Source organism: Leuciscus leuciscus, assembly GCF_965113295.1.
Source record: "Leuciscus leuciscus genome assembly, chromosome: 15".
Classification (NCBI taxonomy): domain Eukaryota; kingdom Metazoa; phylum Chordata; class Actinopteri; order Cypriniformes; family Leuciscidae; genus Leuciscus; species Leuciscus leuciscus.
In genome coordinates, this window is record NC_138739.1 from 3062880 (window position 1) to 3081937 (window position 19058).

The window sequence follows — 19058 nt, forward strand, 5'->3', positions numbered from 1 at the left end:
TCAAGTAAATCGCGTTTCTGTGTGAATGAATGAACGCAGAGATGCGCTGTTTACCACAACTCGCAAAAAGACGGTTTAAATTTGAATTGCGTTTCTGTGTGTGAATAAATGATCTGCTTTTAGCAAACTATTTAGCTATACTGAGTAAAATCGATTGAAATATGTTGAAATAAAATGTATTTGTATAAGCAACGTATTAAACTGCAAATTAACATTTATATTCCTTATAATAAAAACGAAAGACCTATGTTACAGACATATGAAAGACAACATTTCGTTGATTAGTTTTGGATAGATTACACATTTTTACTGTAAAATATCTGCCACCTCAAATAAGCTTTTGTTTGCCAATTTTTGCTAATATGTTAAATATAGTATGTTTTGTCAATGTAGGCTATATTCGAAGTTTGAAATATGTATGATAAAATGTATACTTTAGTTTTTACAAAGAAAGATTACACTTCAATTGTTGTTGTAATTGTAACCTTTTTAATAAAAATATATATATTTACAAGGTAGATGTAAACTAATTTTAAAAGGTAAATATAAGCATTTTCTTTAAATAATTTTTATTGTGTTTTATTATTGACAAATTTGGGGAGAGGATACATATTCCAAAACTGAAAATACAGTATGAGAATTAACTGCACAATTAATAGACATGTTTTCCTTGGATATTATACAATTTGCAAGCAAAATTTGTGAAAAAAATAAATAATTGACATGCTTCCAACTGTGAACCAATTTGGTAGAATATATATATATATATATATATATATATATATATATATATATATATATATATATATATATATATACTGTATATATATTGCTCTTGCATTCTTTCTTGTGGCTATAGGTGACACACCTGAATGAATGGCTCATTAAGTATGCGGGCCCCATTGTCTCCTGAGGTGTGAACCACTACATATGCATGATGCTGTTGAATGGTTGACGCCCCTTGCGCATATTGCCTTTACAAACAAAAAGTGTTTTACAAGATTTAAATCAATGTATTGTGTTATGTGAATGATAAGGGCAGGATGATTTTCACATCATTTTGAAGAAAAAACTCTAGGCAAAGACATCAATTAGTCAAAAGTCTTATTGACACGTATTTAGTATGTGTTTTGTGGCCTTATTTCAGAAACTTTAGTTTTTAGTTTTTTCAATAACCATGCATAAACATTATTCTCTCAAAAATACAAACATGTACATGCATGTTGCTCACATATTATGGTAGCCCTGTTTGTGCTAAATAGAGTGTAATTATACCTTTGCCATTAATATGTTTATAAGCAACTGAAAAAAGCACAAATGTCAGGGCATGTCAGAACATCTCAAGGACCCCAAAAACCCCTCAGACCTCAGAGGGTTAACCTGCAGGCACGTTAATATTGCCCATAATATTTTACGTGCTGTATTTTTGCAAGTTCAGATCACGTGCCATTTTTATTTATTTTTTTTTCGCCGTTGCTCGCACACACAAAATGTCTGATGGTGAGCATGATATTGTGGAGCAGCCGCAACCACATAACGTGATGGCTGGTACAAATTCACATGTGCCTTTCAGAATTGATCTTCCTGCTCCCTTTTCGGGTGATAACGCTGAACCATTCAGCTCCTGGATTCAGAGATTTGAAGTTGCTCTTAATGTCTCTGCCACACCACCAGATAAAGCTAAACTTCTCCCTGCTAAGCTCTCAGGACCTGCGTTTGCATATTGGCAGTCTCTTTCCCCTGCTGTTAAAGCGGACTATGATCTGACTAAGGCCAGTTTAAGTGCTGTTTTTGGACGTGCCACATTTTTGGCCACATTCCAAACATATTTGAATGCTCGTCCCCGCAAGCCTCAGGAGCCTCTCGAAGTTTATGCAGCTGAGCTCACCAGTTTAGTGACGGAAGCTTTCCCTCAGTATGATGTCACGGCTCGAAATTGTGAAATTTTTCGTAGATTTATTACTGGCTTAGATCCTGCACTTCAATTGAAAATACATGAGCATGGAGCAGTGACCTTGGACAATGCTTTAAAAATAGCCAGTCAATGTGAACGTGCACAGTTGGCCATCAGCATAGCCAATCCAACGGCTATCATGCCAGTGACTGTGCATCAGCAGCCTTTATCTGCCACAGCGACGCCAACGCCCATCACAGATCTGGCCTCAGCCATCGCTGACCTCCGGATGGACCTGCATACTTTACGCCAGTCTCACGAGCGTCGGACTGACGACCGCCTGGATGTACTCTCACAACAGATCGCCAACCTTCAGCACAAGATGACAGAAACTACACACGCCTGCGCAGCTGTTGACTACAACATAACACCACGGACTCGCCAGCCTGAGTGGGATGACCGTCACCATCATCGTCAGGACTGCCGCTGCCCGTCACAGCACCTACAGAGAGAGCAACGACAACAACTTTATGATGACTACAGCTCCTCGCACCGCCGCCGTTCTTCTCACGATCACTCTACATCTGATGAAGACCCCCGTCATCAGAGCCGTCGCAGCTATTCTCCCCCTCCCCTGTGTTGTGAGTCACACACCCCATATCATTCACATCCCGATCAACATAGCCCCCATAGACACAATTATACACACCCTAGACCAGGCCGCTCCCCCTCAAGAGAACCCCGATCCCATTTGGTCTATGATGACAGACCACACGCCACTCGCTCACCCTCACCAAACTCACATTACAGGCATTCTACTTATCGCACCCATCGCTCACCATCACCAGCTCCGCGTTACAAACAGTCACCACACTCTCATACATCCCCTACCCGCCATGTACATTTCTCTCCAGTCAAAAGAGATACTGCCCCTCCTTCGCCACATCAGGGAAACGAGTAGAAGCTGTCATTGGGGACCAAATGTCAGCTCCAGCACACTCGATGGTCCACTCTGATAATATGCACTATACATCCACCCCACCTACACCATTTATTCAAGTTACGCTGGCTGGCACCGAAATCTACGCTCTAGTCGATACCGGTTCGGGTTTATCCCTCATTACTGACGACTGTCGTAGATCGATCCCAGCCTTGGCATCTCAACCTATTAATAAGTCATTCGTGTTGGCCTCCTCAGTCACAGGACAACCATTAGACATACTGGGCTCTGTAACAGCCCTTCTGCATATTGGGGATGCCACAGTTTCTCACATTTTTCACATAACACGAACAGCAACCCATCCAGTGCTTATCGGATGGGATTTCATGGTCAAACACGCAGTTACGGTCGATATACCACACAAACAGCTACGATTGTATGACACTACTTTATTTCTCTCACCGCCACAGTCATTCATTCCAGTACAGGGCACAGCGATCACTATCGCACAGGTAACTGTGCCGCCAATGTCAGAAATGACGGTCTCAGTTTCAATTAAAGACGGTGCTGTCGCAAACCCCTTCACAGACTCATATGTGGGTGTTGTAGAGCCTCAGTCTCCCCAGGCTGTGTCTTTAGGCATCGCGCGCACTCTAACGTCGATTCAAAACTGTAGAGGCATCGTTAGAGTCGTTAATCCGACCAGCCAACCGGTTATTTTAGAGGCGGGATGCCCCGTGGGCCAGTTTTTCTCCATAACGGGAAAAATACAGGATGAATACGTACTAGTTTCATCTGTATCTACCTCCACTGACATAACACGCACTGTTCAGGACACGCTTTTAGCAGACACCTGCTTAGATGCAGACCAGCAGTCGTTACTTAAGGAGTTGCTGACAGAATTTGCAGACATTTTTAGTTCACATCCACACGATTATGGACGGACCGATTTAGTCACACACACCATTAACACAGGAGACGCGGCACCAATCAAACTACGCCCATATCGCACATCACCAGCGATGCAGAATATTCTACAAGAAGAGGTGTCTAGGCTTTTGGAGCGTGACATCATTGAGGAGTCACAGAGCCCATGGTCAGCCCCGGTTGTACTCGTTCGAAAGAAAGACGGTACATACCGGTTCTGTGTGGACTACAGACGACTCAATGCAGTCACAATCAAGGACTCACACCCTCTTCTTCGGGTCGACGACACTCTAGATAGGCTGTCTGGGGCACAAATGTTTAGCACGATTGATTTGACTGCGGGTTATTGGCAAATACCCCTTAACCCGACAGACAAAGAAAAAACTGCGTTCTCAACGGGAGCAGGGCTTTATCAATTCCGTATGATGCCCATGGGTATATCAAACGCGCCGCCTAGCTTCCAGCGTTTAATGGAGTTGGTTCTCCGTGGTCTTCATTGGAGCATTTGCTTGATCTATTTAGACGACATAATCGTTTACAGTGCAGACTTCGCACAACATTTGAAACATTTGCGCGACGTCTTTGGACGCTTCCGTTCAGCTGGACTTAAACTCAAGCCGTCTAAATGCCATCTGGCATGCTCCTCGGTTACATTTTTGGGCCATCGTGTCTCCAGCGCCGGAGTTGAGCCTGACCCATCAAACATCGAGAAAGTTAAAACGTGGCCAATTCCAACATCCGCCACGCAGGTCAGGGCTTTCTTAGGCTTATGTTCGTATTACCGCAGGTTTATAAAAAACGTCGCTCATACAGCAGAGCCCTTACACCGGTTAACACACAAGGGTGTTACGTTCACTTGGTCAGTTCAGGCGGAAGAATCATTTCGTTTCTTAAAGGAAGCATTGACGTCGCCGCCTATTATGGCGTTTCCGAATCTTTCGATACCCTTCCTTCTTTACACAGACGCGTCCCTGTATTCAGTTGGCTCTGTCCTCTCACAGCAGGTGGATGGCAAGGAGCATGTTATTGCATACGCCAGCCATGTGCTGTCTGTGTCGGAAAGGAAATGGTCCACTTTCGATCGAGAACTATTCGCCATTGTGTGGTCGGTGCGCCATTTCCGCCACTACCTTGCGTGCCACCCATTTACTATCATCACGGACCACAAGCCATTGGTCGGACTAAAAAAGCTCCCTTTGGACCACGATCCAACGGGTAGACGTGCACGTTGGGCAGTCGAATTAGACCTTTATGATTGGTGTGTGCGCCACCGCGAAGGTGCCAAACACTTGAACGCAGACGCTATGTCTCGACGGCCACAGGGTGAGGTTGTTCAACAAGATAATGGCAATGAACGGGAGTCCGCCAAGTTTTCGGTCGCCACACAGACCACATTGTTCGATCCCCAGTCAAACCCTGCGTCGACACCTCTGCAAACACCAAAAATGGATGTTAATTCTCTCGTAGGCACTCCTGTTTCAAATTATGTCACAGCGAACCTAATTCAAATTCAAAGTGACTGGAAAGTAGCAGAACAACAACGGTCTGACCCTGATTTGGCCGCTGTCCTCTCATGGGTAGAAACGGGTCATAAGCCCCCTTTGTGGAGGCTCCGGAACGCATCACCATACGTTAGGAAATTGTGGTCACAATTCAGTCGGTTAACTATACATGACAATGTCTTGTGTAGACTGTCGCGCGAATCTCCTGCGGACGATGTCCTCCAAATTGTCATTCCGACGTCCTTGGTTCCAGACATACTGACCCATGTGCACGGCGATCCTTCAGTTGGCCACTACGGACATGCTAAAACCTTGAATAGGGCTAGGCGGCTCTTTTATTGGCCCTACATGTCTGCAGACATATCTAAACATTGTTCTCGATGCGCGGCCTGTCAGTCCCGACGTTCGCCTGTGCCCCGACCACAAGCTCCGCTCATTTCCATTTCTCCTGACCGACCATTCGAAATTGTCGCCGCGGACATAACCGAGCTGCCTTTGTCGACTAAAGGCAACCGTTACGTTTTAGTGATGATGGACCTGTACACTAAATTTGTAAATCTGTATCCTTTGAAGGATCAGACAGCTATCTCTGTGGCAGGTTGCATTTTTGATCATTATATACCGCAACATGGGGTTCCGGATGCCTTGCACTCCGACCAAGGCAGACAATTCGAATCTGACCTCATTCAAAATCTCTGTAAGTTATTGGGCATTAAAAAGCTTTGCACATCTCCCTACCACGCCCAATGTGACGGCGCTGTGGAGCGCTTCAATCGCACCTTAAAAGATGAGCTTGCCAAATATCTCTTTGAGTCTGGTAGGGAATGGGACGAACACCTCCCACATGTCGCATTAGCTTACAACACCATCAATCATTCCAGTACCGGGTTCACGCCATTCTTTTTAGCGCATGGACGCGAGGCCCGCGTTCCCTTAGACGTGCTATTTCAGGACGGCACCTCTGTCACTTCAGCCACATCGGGCACGCCTGCAGCGTTTGCTAATTCACTACGACACAGATTATCCTCTGCTTATCGGTCAGCAACTGCCTACCGGGACAAAGCGCAAGGACAACAACGACATTACTATGATCGTCATGTGAAGTACACTCCATACAAGGCGGGAGACTTGGTACTCATTGATGACCCAGCCAACAAGCATAATAAACTACGTCCTCGCTGGGTGGGTCCTTATGAGGTTTTACATTCAATAGCACCTCTTGGTAGTCTTACCCCCGTGGATTTTGCTGTTCGTGATACTTCCAAACCACACGCCAAGACCAAAGTCATTCACTATAACCGCATGAAGCCATACATCACTGAGCACTCACAAACACACACACCCCTCTCACCTCAGTTAACCGCCAGACCAAACACTCTGAACACATTATCAGGTCTCCTTCCACCTCATGTTACGCCAATAGCCCCAGGACCTCCCGCTGGACCCCCCAGGCCACGTTTGCCGCCAGCACACCAACCTTTGCTGCAGTACGGCCCACTACCTGATGTTTCAAAGGACAATGCTAGAGACATTTGCCCCGCACCTTCCTTGGTACAGCCCCCACAAATGCCACCTTCGATGGTTGTGGGAGTACCCGCTGGTTCCCCAGTGTCCCCTGTCACACAGTCCTCCACTCCACACGAACGTCCAAGGTTGCGTCGAATGCCGGTTTACTTGAAAGACTTTCAGTTGTACTAAATAGTGTACTTTGAGGTTCTGATGTGACTTGGTTCTATCTTTATACAGTAGGCATAGTGTAATGAGTATTTTGTTTAATTTATTTTATTTTATTTTATTTTGATACCACTGTAAGTTGGTTAACAGTATGATGAGTTCATTGTTCTCATGGCCTTACAGTAGTGCAAAAATATATATAATGTGTACGTTTCATGATATGCACTGTTATCACATGTTCTCTTATGGGGTTTTGTGTCGACATACATAGAAATGAGGACATTTCTTATAGGAAGGGGAGTATTATGTAAGAATGGAAATGGGAAGGTTTAAATAAAGTTAGATGGTACGCGAGATATCGCGAGCGTAAGAAACACGCGAAAAGGGGAGGAGTTGAAAAAGAGGGAGAAGAGAGAGAATATGGATGGAGAAATGGACGATGTAATCGGGTGGAACGATGTAGAGTCATAGTTAAGAGAAATGTTGAAATAAACACTGAGTTCTGAGCACAGAAGTCTTGGTCTGACTCCTCTATCAAGTGACTACGACAGATACAGAAAATAGCCAAGAACCCACGCATAATACTCGGTAAGCACGGATTCATCGAGACTCGCAAATCCGAGTATTACAGACCTATTCAAACCAGCCAATGGAGTGTTCGATCACTGAGCGAGTCCTTCAGTGTCTGTCACTATGTAGCTGGCTCGTCTACTTGGATGGAGTCAAGTCAAGTCATCTTCATTTATAGAGCGCTTTTAACAATGTAGATTGTTTCAAAGCAGCTTTACAGAGATAAACGTATAATTTAAGGTAACAGAGATTGTTTTGGCTTTATAGCGGTTCTTTAATAAAGTTATTTTCCAGCTAAAGTTAGTTTTGATTGATTCGCTTCCGTCGCAACGATCATTTGTTATTAAATTAGGGGCCGCTAAGACGACACCATTCTCTCTACACAGACTTTAAACGCGAACCTGTGAGAAACGCTGATGGCGTTCACATGCGCATTAAGAATTGGTTCTATAGTTATGTGCGTTTGAATATATGTGCGCAGGTTTGTAATTCCCTACAGACCAAGCCTAAACAAAGTACTGGTGTTTCCTTATAAATTTTGATACAGAATTTCTTTATATTTTGTCACTTCGTGGTAACAAATTTTCCAGACAACGTTTTATCTGTTGAGTGGTAATGGGATTCTCCATAGGGAGAGACTAGTTGGCACTACAGCACTGCGTTGTCATCGGGTCCTGGCGAAGGTCTTTCATCAGATCTGGATACGGCCTGGATACGGCAGGCTGCAGGAAAACCTCGGGATAAACAAAAACACTAAAATTAGCGTAGATGCCATTCTTCTTATGATGTAACGAGTACATCAGGATTTATGGGAATTGTTCCCGGTTCCGGCTGACCTGATCTATGCAGCCTAACATTGAATTATAGAAGTCTATAATGTGTTATGTGTATGCTAGGCCAAAGAGATGTGTTTTTAGTCTAGATTTGAACTGACAGAGTGTGTCTGCTTCCCAGACAATGGTAGGAAGACTGTTTCAAAGTTTTGGTGCTAAATAGGAGAAGGATCTTCCGCCAGCAGTCGATTTTGATATCGAGGTATTATCAACTGGCCGGAATTTTGAGATCGCAATAGACGTGAAGGACTATAATGCGTTAAGAGCTCGCTCAAGAACTGCGGAGCTAAACCATTTAGTGCTTTGTAAGTAATCAGCAATATTTAAAAATGTATACGATGTTTAATAGGGAGCCAGTGCAGTGTTGACAGAACCGGGCTAATATGGTCATACTTCCTGGTTCTGCAGTGGCGTAACGAGCCAACACTGGGCCCTTAAGCAGGATTAACAAGGCGGGTCCCCCTACTACAACACGTGATGACGCTACACGCACCAAAAAAAAAAAAAAAACTGCTGGTGACGGCGCACCATAATAACACATTGTTACTGTTACTGTCACTGCTATATACACATAGGCCTATCCAAATACATAAAAAAAGATGCTCACTTACATTATAGGTTATAATCTCCCCCTGTGTCATCTTTTTAAAGAAGCTTCCTATTTTTGGTAATTTATTAATTAATTTATCAAATTCCTCTTTTCGTTTGCGCTTTTGAAAGCCACTTTTGTGTTTAAAATTTGACGACTCCATTCCCCAGTCCCAATTCGAAACAAATTACACCAAATTCATCATTGTTAGTTTCAAACATTTATTTAATGATCAGTCAAATATGTTGTTGTCATTATTTATTCAAATCAATTGGCAAAAAATTAAAATGCGATCAGACTAAAAGTAGAGTGTGGGGAGTGAATTTCGAGGGGGGACGGCGTTCCAGTTGAAAAAAAAAAAAAATGGTTATAGGCAAATTTTTTTTTTTTTTTTGGACATTGTAACAATTACTATATTTTATCTACAATATAATAGCTACATAAACGTAGCACAATATATGATAATAAAAACTTAGAGGGATATTGATATTTATCAATGGCATTCTGTAAAATTGGCTGCGCTATGTCGTCTTTTGTTATTGGCCAATGCCTGCAGACTGCAGCCAATGGAAATGCTTCTCTATCAGTGCGCGTCTTTCTTACTACGCACAGAACTTCAAAACAGACCGCTTGAGGTAAATAAATAATCTTACCTTAAAAATCGTTCTCATAAATACTCAAATCGTGTTCTTCTAATTCTTCTGAGGTAAATCCAAGGTAAACAGCACATTGAGCACAAACACAGTCTTCCAAACTCGAGGAAAAACAGGAATACGGTACTTGTTTTTGAGGTAATGAGTCCGTTAACAGCACGTGGATCATTTGCATGTCAATAGCTCGTACGCGCGTGGACGTGGTCACATTAGAGTTAATTAGCTCGGACTGGAGAAACTGTACATGTTGTTGCTTTCATACGGATTACTTAAACAGAGAATATTTGTTTTTTTTATATGGTTTACATCATTTAAAAATGGAGACTTCAAGCTTTGTAAAGACACATGTTTCATGCCACAGTGACAAGCATTCGCGGAGTTACAGATCATTTTCTGTCGCATTTCAGAATGAACTTCACTTTGAGAGAGACGGGACAACGCATCATGTTTATTTATATTTTATTTTACGAAAAACACAACGTTTTGTTTTTATTATTTGCAATAGCCGACCCCAGGGGGTTAAATGAAACATAAAATAAATAATTGATATAATTTTGTTATTATAGATTATAAAGGTTTTTAAACATCTGAAAGGTCATCTAAAGTTCAAGTTCAAGTTCAAGTTGAGCTTTATTGTCATTCCGCTACATGAGGGAACATACAGTGGAACGAAATGTCGTGCCTCGCAGGACCATAGTGCTACATAAATACAGACATACAACAATGAAGTAAAAAAAAAACACTATAAACCTATACACAACTAACCTACTGACAGATTTAACTATAAGTATACAATATATAAGTATTTACCCTATACAACTAAAAGAATAAAGGATAAAAAAAAAAAAAAAAAAAAAAAATACAAACTATATACTTCACAAAAATATTTACGCTATACAAATAAAAATAGAAGATACTGTAATATGTGCAAAGAGAGACATTTGAGTCAGCAGCTGGTTGGGGAACAGTGCAGGATGATATGTAGTGCATGAGCATGTAAACATATATTGCAGAGTCTTGTTTCAGGAGGTAGGGGGTTGCGTGGGGTTTCAGAGGGGGGCGGGGTGATTTGAGTTCAGGGCTCTCACAGCCTGGGGGAAAAAGCTGTTGAGCAGTCTGGCGGAGCGGGCTCTGATGCTCCGGTACCGTCTTCCTGATGGTAGGAGCTGAAAGAGACTGTAGAATGTGGTGAGGATGGGTGGAGGGAGACTTACTCTTTTCAGCCGGCGGAGAAAGTATAGGCGCTGTTGTGCCTTTTTGAAGAGTGACATGGTGTTGGTGGTCCAGGTGAGATCCTCTGTGATGTGCACCCCCAGGAATTTAGTGCTGCTGACTCTCTCCACAGTCGAGCTGTCGATGGTCAGTGGGGGGTGGTCAGCGGAGTTTCTTCTGAAGTCCATCACAACCTCCTTTGTCTTCTCCACATTGAGGGACAGATTGTTTGTGCCACACCATTCAGCCAGCTGTGCCACTTCCTCTCTGTAGTGCGTTTCATCGTTGTTGCTGATGAGACCTACCACTGTTGTGTCATCAGCAAACTTGATGATGTGGTTAGACCTGAACTTGGCAGTGCAGTCATGGGTCAGCAGTGTGAAGAGCAGCGGGCTGAGCACACAGCCTTGTGGGGCGCCTGTGTTCAGTGTGGTAGTGCTCGAGGTGTTGTGGCCGACACGGACTGACTGAGGTCTTCCAGTTAGAAAGTCCAGGATCCAGTTACATAGGGAATTGTTAAGGCCCAGCAGGTTTAGTTTATTTATGAGCTGTTGTGGGATTATTGTGTTGAATGCCGAGCTGAAGTCAATGAACAGCATTCTAACATAGGAGTCTTCATTTTCTAGGTGGGTAAGAGCCAGGTGGAGGGTGGAGGAAATTGCATCGTCCGTAGAGCGGTTTGGACGGTATGCAAACTGAAGCGGGTCGAGTGTGTTGGGGAGGCTGGTTTTGATGTTATGCATGATTAGCCTCTCAAAGCACTTCGTCATGATTGGAGTCAGTGCTATGGGACGGTAGTCATTGAGACAGGACACCGGTGATTTCTTTGGTACCGGTATGATGGTTGTGGATTTGAGACATGTGGGGACGACTGCCTGGCTCAGCGAGGTGTTGAAGATATCTGTTAGGACATCTGTCAGCTGTACAGCACAGTCTCTCAGAACACAGCCAGGTATGTTGTCAGGACCCGCAGCCTTGCGTGGGTTAATCCTAGATAGGGTCTTCCTTACGTCGGCTGGAGACAGACAGAGCGCCCGGTCGTTGGGAGGTGTGGGCAGTTTTTGTGCAGGTGTGTCATTCTGCATTTCAAACCGTGAATAGAAGTGGTTGAGTGCATCGGGGAGGGATGTGTCCTCATCACAGGCCTGTGGCGGGGGCTTGTAGTCAGTGATGGTCTGAATGGCTTTCCACAGGTTCCGTGTGTCTCTGCTGTCTGTGAAGTGGTTGTTGATTTTTTGGGCATATGACCGTTTTGCATTTTTGATGCCACAGGTCAGACTGGCTCTTGCTGTTTTGAGGGCTGCTTTATCTCCTGATCTGAATGCTTCATCTCTGGTCTTTAGCAGCCCACGAACCTCTGCTGTCATCCATGGCTTCTGGTTGGCACGTGTGGTGATGGTCTTGGTGACTGTCACATCATCAGTGCACTTTTTGATGTAAGCAGTCACAGTTTCAGTGTACTCATTCAGGTCTGTGTGGTTGTTGTACGTGGCTGCCTCTTTAAACATGTTCCAGTCTGTGTCCTGGAAGCAGTCCTGCAGTGCTGAGGTGGCATTGTCTGGCCATACTGTGATCTGCTTTTGAACCGGTTTGGTGAGTTTGAGAAGTGGTCTATATGCTGGGATTAGCATAACAGAGATGTGGTCTGAGTACCCGAGGTGGGGGCGGGGTTCAGCCTTGTAGGAGTTCTTTATGGTTGTGTAAACAAAGTCCAGTGTGTTGTTTCCCCTTGTTGCAAAGTTCACATGTTGGTAGAACTTTGGCAAAACTGACTTTAAGTTTGCGTGGTTGAAGTCACCGGCTATGATGAAAAAGTCGTCAGGGTTTTTTGTTTGTTGTTCGCTGATGGCGCTGTACAGTTCACGAAGAGCGTCTTTAGCGTTTGCACACGGGGGGATGTAAACCGCGACAATAACAATGGCCGTAAACTCCCGCGGCAGATAGAACGGTCGGCACTTCACAACCATAAACTCAACCAGCGATGAACAGTGTTTTGATAATACCGCAGCATTGCTACACCAGTCTATGTTGATATATACACACAAGCCACCTCCGCTGGTCTTACCGGACAGTGATGAGTCTCTGTCCGCTCGGAAGTTGGTTAGCCCGTGCAATTGAATGGCGGAGTCCGGGATGTTGTCCTTCAGCCATGTTTCGGTGAAAACAAACACACAACAGTCCCTTGCCTCATGCTGTGTAGACCGACTGAGTTGAATTAAGTCCAGTTTGCTTTCCAGAGAGCGAACATTTGAGAGCATGAGTGTTGGAAGAGCCGGTCTTGTGGGGTTAGCTCTCAGCCTAGCTCGTATACCTCCGCGCTTACCGCGCTTCCGTCCTCTCTCACACCGCTTGCGACGCTGCCTTGTGCGGGTAGCATCAGTAGGCGAGGCCGCGGTCTCGAGGTCTGGCTCCAGCAGTAAACAAAGGCCTCGTAGCTTCTCAGTAGCCGCCGGCGAGATTTGATATTCGTATGCGTTGCTGATATCCAAACGACTTTGGCGATCATAGATGAATTCTGGGGTTATTTCCTTAAGAGTTAGCGGTAAACTGACGCTATTTGGAGACGAAAAGACGACATTAACCCTCTGAGGTCTGAGGGGTTTTTGGGGTCCTTGAGATGTTCTGACATGCCCTGACATTTGTGCTTTTTTCAGTTGCTTATAAACATATTAATGGCAAAGGTATAATTACACTCTATTTAGCACAAACAGGGCTACCATAATATGTGAGCAACATGCATGTACATGTTTGTATTTTTGAGAGAATAATGTTTATGCATGGTTATTGAAAAAACTAAAAACTAAAGTTTCTGAAATAAGGCCACAAAACACATACTAAATACGTGTCAATAAGACTTTTGACTAATTGATGTCTTTGCCTAGAATTTTTTCTTCAAAATGATGTGAAAATCATCCTGCCCTTATCATTCACATAACACAATACATTGATTTAAATCTTGTAAAACACTTTTTGTTTGTAAAGGCAATATGCGCAAGGGGCGTCAACCATTCAACAGCATCATGCATATGTAGTGGTTCACACCTCAGGAGACAATGGGGCCCGCATACCTAATGAGCCATTCATTCAGGTGTGTCACCTATAGCCACAAGAAAGAATGCAAGAGCAATATATATACAGTATATATATATATATATATATATATATATATATATATATATATATATATATATATTCTACCAAATTGGTTCACAGTTGGAAGCATGTCAATTTTTTTTTTTTTCACAAATTTTGCTTGCAAATTGTATAATATCCAAGGAAAACATGTCTATTAATTGTGCAGTTAATTCTCATACTGTATTTTCAGTTTTGGAATATGTATCCTCTCCCCAAATTTGTCAATAATAAAACACAATAAAAATTATTTAAAGAAAATGCTTATATTTACCTTTTAAAATTTGTTTACATCTACCTTGTAAATATATATTTTTTTATTAAAAAGGTTACAATTACAACAACAATTGAAGTGTAATCTTTCTTTGTAAAAACTAAAGTATACATTTTATCATACATATTTCAAACTTCGAATATAGCCTACATTGACAAAACATACTATATTTAACATATTAGCAAAAATTGGCAAACAAAAGCTTATTTGAGGTGGCAGATATTTTACAGTAAAAATGTGTAATCTATCCAAAACTAATCAACGAAATGTTGTCTTTCATATGTCTGTAACATAGGTCTTTCGTTTTTATTATAAGGAATATAAATGTTAATTTGCAGTTTAATACGTTGCTTATACAAATACATTTTATTTCAACATATTTCAATCGATTTTACTCAGTATAGCTAAATAGTTTGCTAAAAGCAGATCATTTATTCACACACAGAAACGCAATTCAAATTTAAACCGTCTTTTTGCGAGTTGTGGTAAACAGCGCATCTCTGCGTTCATTCATTCACACAGAAACGCGATTTACTTGAGAATGAAAAAAAAAACTTACTACATTATTCCATCCGTTGCTCCTCGAAATACCAGCACTTCTGAGGTAAGTTTTCCATTATTATTATTCCTCACAGCGCTGCGAGACAGTGTAGACAAGTACACTTATCTGAATAAACTTGATGTGTTTTCTCGAGCTGATATGGGGGCGTTCACAGTTTGTATGGGATCGTCTCAGTCATTTGCGTTTGAATAGCGCGCGCTCTCCGTGGGCGGGGCCGATTATAACGTAATGAGATGAGATGAGCTCGACTGGAATCGCTCTCTTTTAATACAGATTTCACAAGATTAGAATATTTGTTTTTTATATAAATTACTTCATTTAAAAGAAGAAAATTCAAGCTTCATGCCTGTGTGTCTGTATGCCTGTTTGACTGAGTATTCGCTCAGTTATTGTTCATTTTCGGACGCGTTTCAGAATGGACTTCACTGGCAGAGAGAAGGCAGAACTCGCTTCGTGTTTATTTTTCTTTATTTGGCAAAAAGCACAACACTTTGTTTTTATTGTGAGTATACACAAAAATAATACACATTTAACAGAATCGATTGATGTATGAAACTCCTATGGAAAATCAAAGTCAACAGAGTATTTATGAGTTTCTTTTACATTGACAAAAAAAAAAGCGAGCTGGTATCGCCGGCGATACCGTAGACCTCAGGGGGTTAAACGACATAAAAGCACCGTCTTTGGGACCCGGAGCAGCCGCTGCGTTCAAACGCGCCGCCATGATGCCAGATGACCTCAATTTATTCATTTTTTTAAATAGAGTCCGCCCAGTGAATTTTGCCCATTTCCACCACTGCCCGTAAGCAACCGCTTACCCTGCTTACCGATAGGTACACCTGTGTGGTTCTGGTAAGAACTCGAGCTGCTGCGTTTTGGACCAGCTGTAGTTTGTTTATTAAGTGTGCAGGGCAACCACCCAGTAGAGCATTACAATAATCTAGCCTTGAGGTCATGAACGCATGATCTAATTGTTCCGCATTTGTCAATGAGAGCATATGACGTAATTTAGATATATTTTTAAGATGAAAAAAATGCGGTTTTACAGACACGTGACTTTCAAATTAAAGATTGGTATCAAAGAGCACACCCAGGTTCCTAACCGACGATGAAGACTTGACAGAGCAGCCATCAAGTGTTAGACAGTATTCTAGATTATTACGTGAGGACGTTTTTTGTCCAATTATTAGAATCTCTGTTTTTTCAGAATTTAGTCGTAGGAAATTACTAGTCATCCAATTTTTTATATCAGCTATGCATTCTGTTCATTTTGTGAATTGGTAAGTTTCGTCTGGGCGTGAAGAAATATAGAGCTGAGTATCATCAGCATAACAGTGAAAACTAATACCATGCTTCCTAATGATATCTCCTAATGGTAGCATGTACAGAGTGAACAGCAGCGGTCCTAGTACTGAGCCTTGTGGTACACCATACTGAAATTGTGATCGATAAGACATCTCTTCATTTACTGCTACAAACTGATAACGGTCAGATAAGTATGATTTAAACCATGCTAGTGCAATTCCACTAATGCCAACATAATTTTCGAGTCTATTTAAAAGAATGTTGTGGTCAATAGTGTCAAATGCAGCACTAAGATCGAGTAACACTAATAGAGAGATACAACCACGATCGGATGATAAGAGCAGATCATTTGTGACTCTAATGAGAGTTGTCTCAGTACTATGGTACGGTCTAAAACCTGACTGAAAATCCTCACAGATATCATTTCTTTCAAGAAAGGAACATAGTTGTGAAGATACTGCTTTTTCTAGTATCTTTGACAGAAAGGGTAGATTCGAGATCGGTCTGTAATTGACTAATTCTGTACGATCAAGTTGTGTTTTTTTAACAAGCGGTTTAATCATAGCCAGCTTAAAGGTTTTTGGTACGTATCCTAGAGACAAAGATGAATTAATGATATTAAGAAGAGGATCTATGACCTCTGGAAGCATCTCTTTCAGTAGCTTAGTCGGTATAGGGTCTAACATACATGTTGTCGATTTAGATGATTTAATGAGTTTAGAAAATTCTTCCTCTCCTATAGTAATGAATGAATAGAATTTTTCTTCAAGGAGACTACAATGCACTGCCTGATGCGATACTGTAGTAGACGGTTGCATAGTTATAATTTCGTCCCTGATATTATCAATCTTATAAGTGAAGAAGTTCATAAAGTCATTACTGCTGTGCTGCTTGGATATTTCTGGGCTTGAAGCTTTATTTTTTGTTAGTTTAGCCACTGTTTCAAATAAATACCTAGGGTTTTTTTTTTTTTTTTTTTTAGGGTTGAAAAATAAGCAGATCTAGCAGCTTTTAAAGTTTTAAATCCGAAATACCTCTAGTTTTGTTTTCTTCCAGTTGCGCTCCATTTTTCTGGTGTGTATAATGTATATTACAAGAATCATTCAGTTTAATTAATTACTTTGCTTACTCCAATAAAAAAGTGCGGACGCATGGTCTTGAGTGTCCGTACGGTGTGCACATATTTACGCCTAGTTTTCTTTTTTATAAATCGCGATATGTGCATGGAAAAATGGGTGTACTAATTTCTATGCCCATTTTGTGCGTATGCAACGTTAATACATCAGGCCCCAGATATCTGCCTCTGTCACTTGTTTCTGCTCCTCCTTGCCTGTGTTTTGAATCAAAGGTTACATACTGATTCAGAAGATACATCATAGTGTAATAGTGCCCTCTACAGTGAGAACACGGATAGCTGGATTATTCCATTTTTGGGGGGGGGGGGGGGGGGGGGGGGGGGGAAGCGTTGTGTCATAAATGACAAAACTGTCCGTCAATGGCAGGGAAAGAGTCAAGCTGCATGTTTGGTCTCATTGTCCTACTGCAAAGTGAAGCCATTTCCAGTGAGATCCAATGAGTCATCAGTAAAAACTAAATGTTTCACTGACCATACTGTACATGACAGTTTATGCATTCAAATAAAAAATGGCTAGATGCAGCACACATAAATGTCTTGAGAATATTTTAAAAGATGTGCTTATTAAAAATAAAGAAATGTTGAAAAAAGCATCACATCTAAACATCTGTCTAGTGCAGGTGTACTTGGAAAAATAACAAAAACCAATGCAGGAAGACACACAAAAACCACCCATAAACACTACTTCACCCATTTCACAGATATGATGGGGGTTGTTCTTCTCCAAGCAGTTCACCATGCTTTTTGTTCTTTCTCACTTTGTTACACATTGATAAAGTAAATGGCTTGCTGCTGTATCTACCACAATTTGGACCATTGCATTGGACTGAGATTCAAAATTCAATGTTCTGCATAGCTAAATCATAGCAACAGAACTAGTTACTGTGCCAATATTTACAGTAGCATGCAAACGTTTGGGCATCCCATGTCAAATTTTTGTTTCTGTCAATTACATTACAGTCATGATTACGGCAATTCCAACATGATGCAAATGCAGAATTAATCTAACTTTTAAGCTAAAACCAAATTGTTAAACTAGTTTGTTCCTTTGACAGTTCCAGAGGGTGTGAAGCTGAATCTGGTTCTGTGTGGGAGTGACAGAAGATTAAAATCCTTCATATCAAACCTGATCCTAAACCAGGGAGACAGAAGATCAGAGCTCAGCTCAGGGTGTGTGAGGAGAGACGTGGAGCTTCATGGACGTCTGGTGTCTCTGGTGGAGCTTCCAGCTCTGTTCAACACTCGGCTCTCAGAGGAGGAAGTGATGCGTCAGACGCTCCGCTGTGTGTCTCTCTGTGATCCTGGAGTTCATGTGTTCATCCTCATCATTCCTGATGCTCCACTTAATAATGAAGACCGAGCAGAAATGGACAAAATCCAGAAGATATTCAGCTCAAGAATCAACAAACACACCATGATCCTCATAAACCAGAATCCAGAAGACAGGACAGCAGAACTAAATGAAGAAACACAGTCTGTCATTGAGAGTTTTGGAGGACGACATCATTTCATTGGCCCTGACACACAAGTGTCCATGTTAATGGAGAAACTAGAGCAGATGGTTGAGGCAAATAATGGTGTTTGTTTCTCTACAGAGACATTGTTGGATGTACAGATGGAAAAACTGCAGAAATTTGAAGAAATGAAGAAGAGAATCCATTCATTACAGACGTGGTTTCAGTCACAAGGTAATGATCAGAAAATCTGCATGATTTTCACTTTTCATGATTGCAAAAGTCTACACAAATTTGTGAGATAAAAAAATTACATATGCAGAGTTCAGAAGAAATAATGTGATTAGCACATGTATTTTCTTGGCAATCTTCACTTAAAATTCTATATATTGTTTTTATTTG

The 19058-nt window shown here is 41.8% G+C and overlaps 3 protein-coding genes across 3 annotated transcripts in view; 2 read left to right on the top strand and 1 right to left on the bottom strand.

Annotated features, from left to right (window-relative positions):
• The window catches only part of LOC309475951 (uncharacterized protein), a 237897-nt gene that overhangs the window by 205273 nt on the left and 13566 nt on the right, over nucleotides 1–19058 (top strand). The gene's annotated exons all lie outside the window — the stretch shown is intronic.
• The window catches only part of LOC309474871 (uncharacterized protein), a gene marked incomplete at its 3' end in the record, with an annotated part of 89173 nt that overhangs the window by 68239 nt on the left and 1876 nt on the right, over nucleotides 1–19058 (top strand). Inside the window, exon 6 of the mRNA XM_082137490.1 lies at nucleotides 18258–18890. Within this exon, the coding sequence (XP_081993616.1) occupies nucleotides 18258–18890 (633 nt within the window). The remainder of the gene's footprint in view (nucleotides 1–18257; nucleotides 18891–19058) is intronic.
• LOC309474873 (uncharacterized protein) lies at nucleotides 10632–15486 on the bottom strand (the record flags this gene model as incomplete). The annotated part of the gene is made up of 2 exons (XM_082137492.1): nucleotides 10632–13377; nucleotides 15428–15486. The coding sequence occupies 2 exons, from the start codon at nucleotides 15484–15486 to the stop codon at nucleotides 10632–10634; spliced, it is 2805 nt and encodes a 934-aa protein (XP_081993618.1).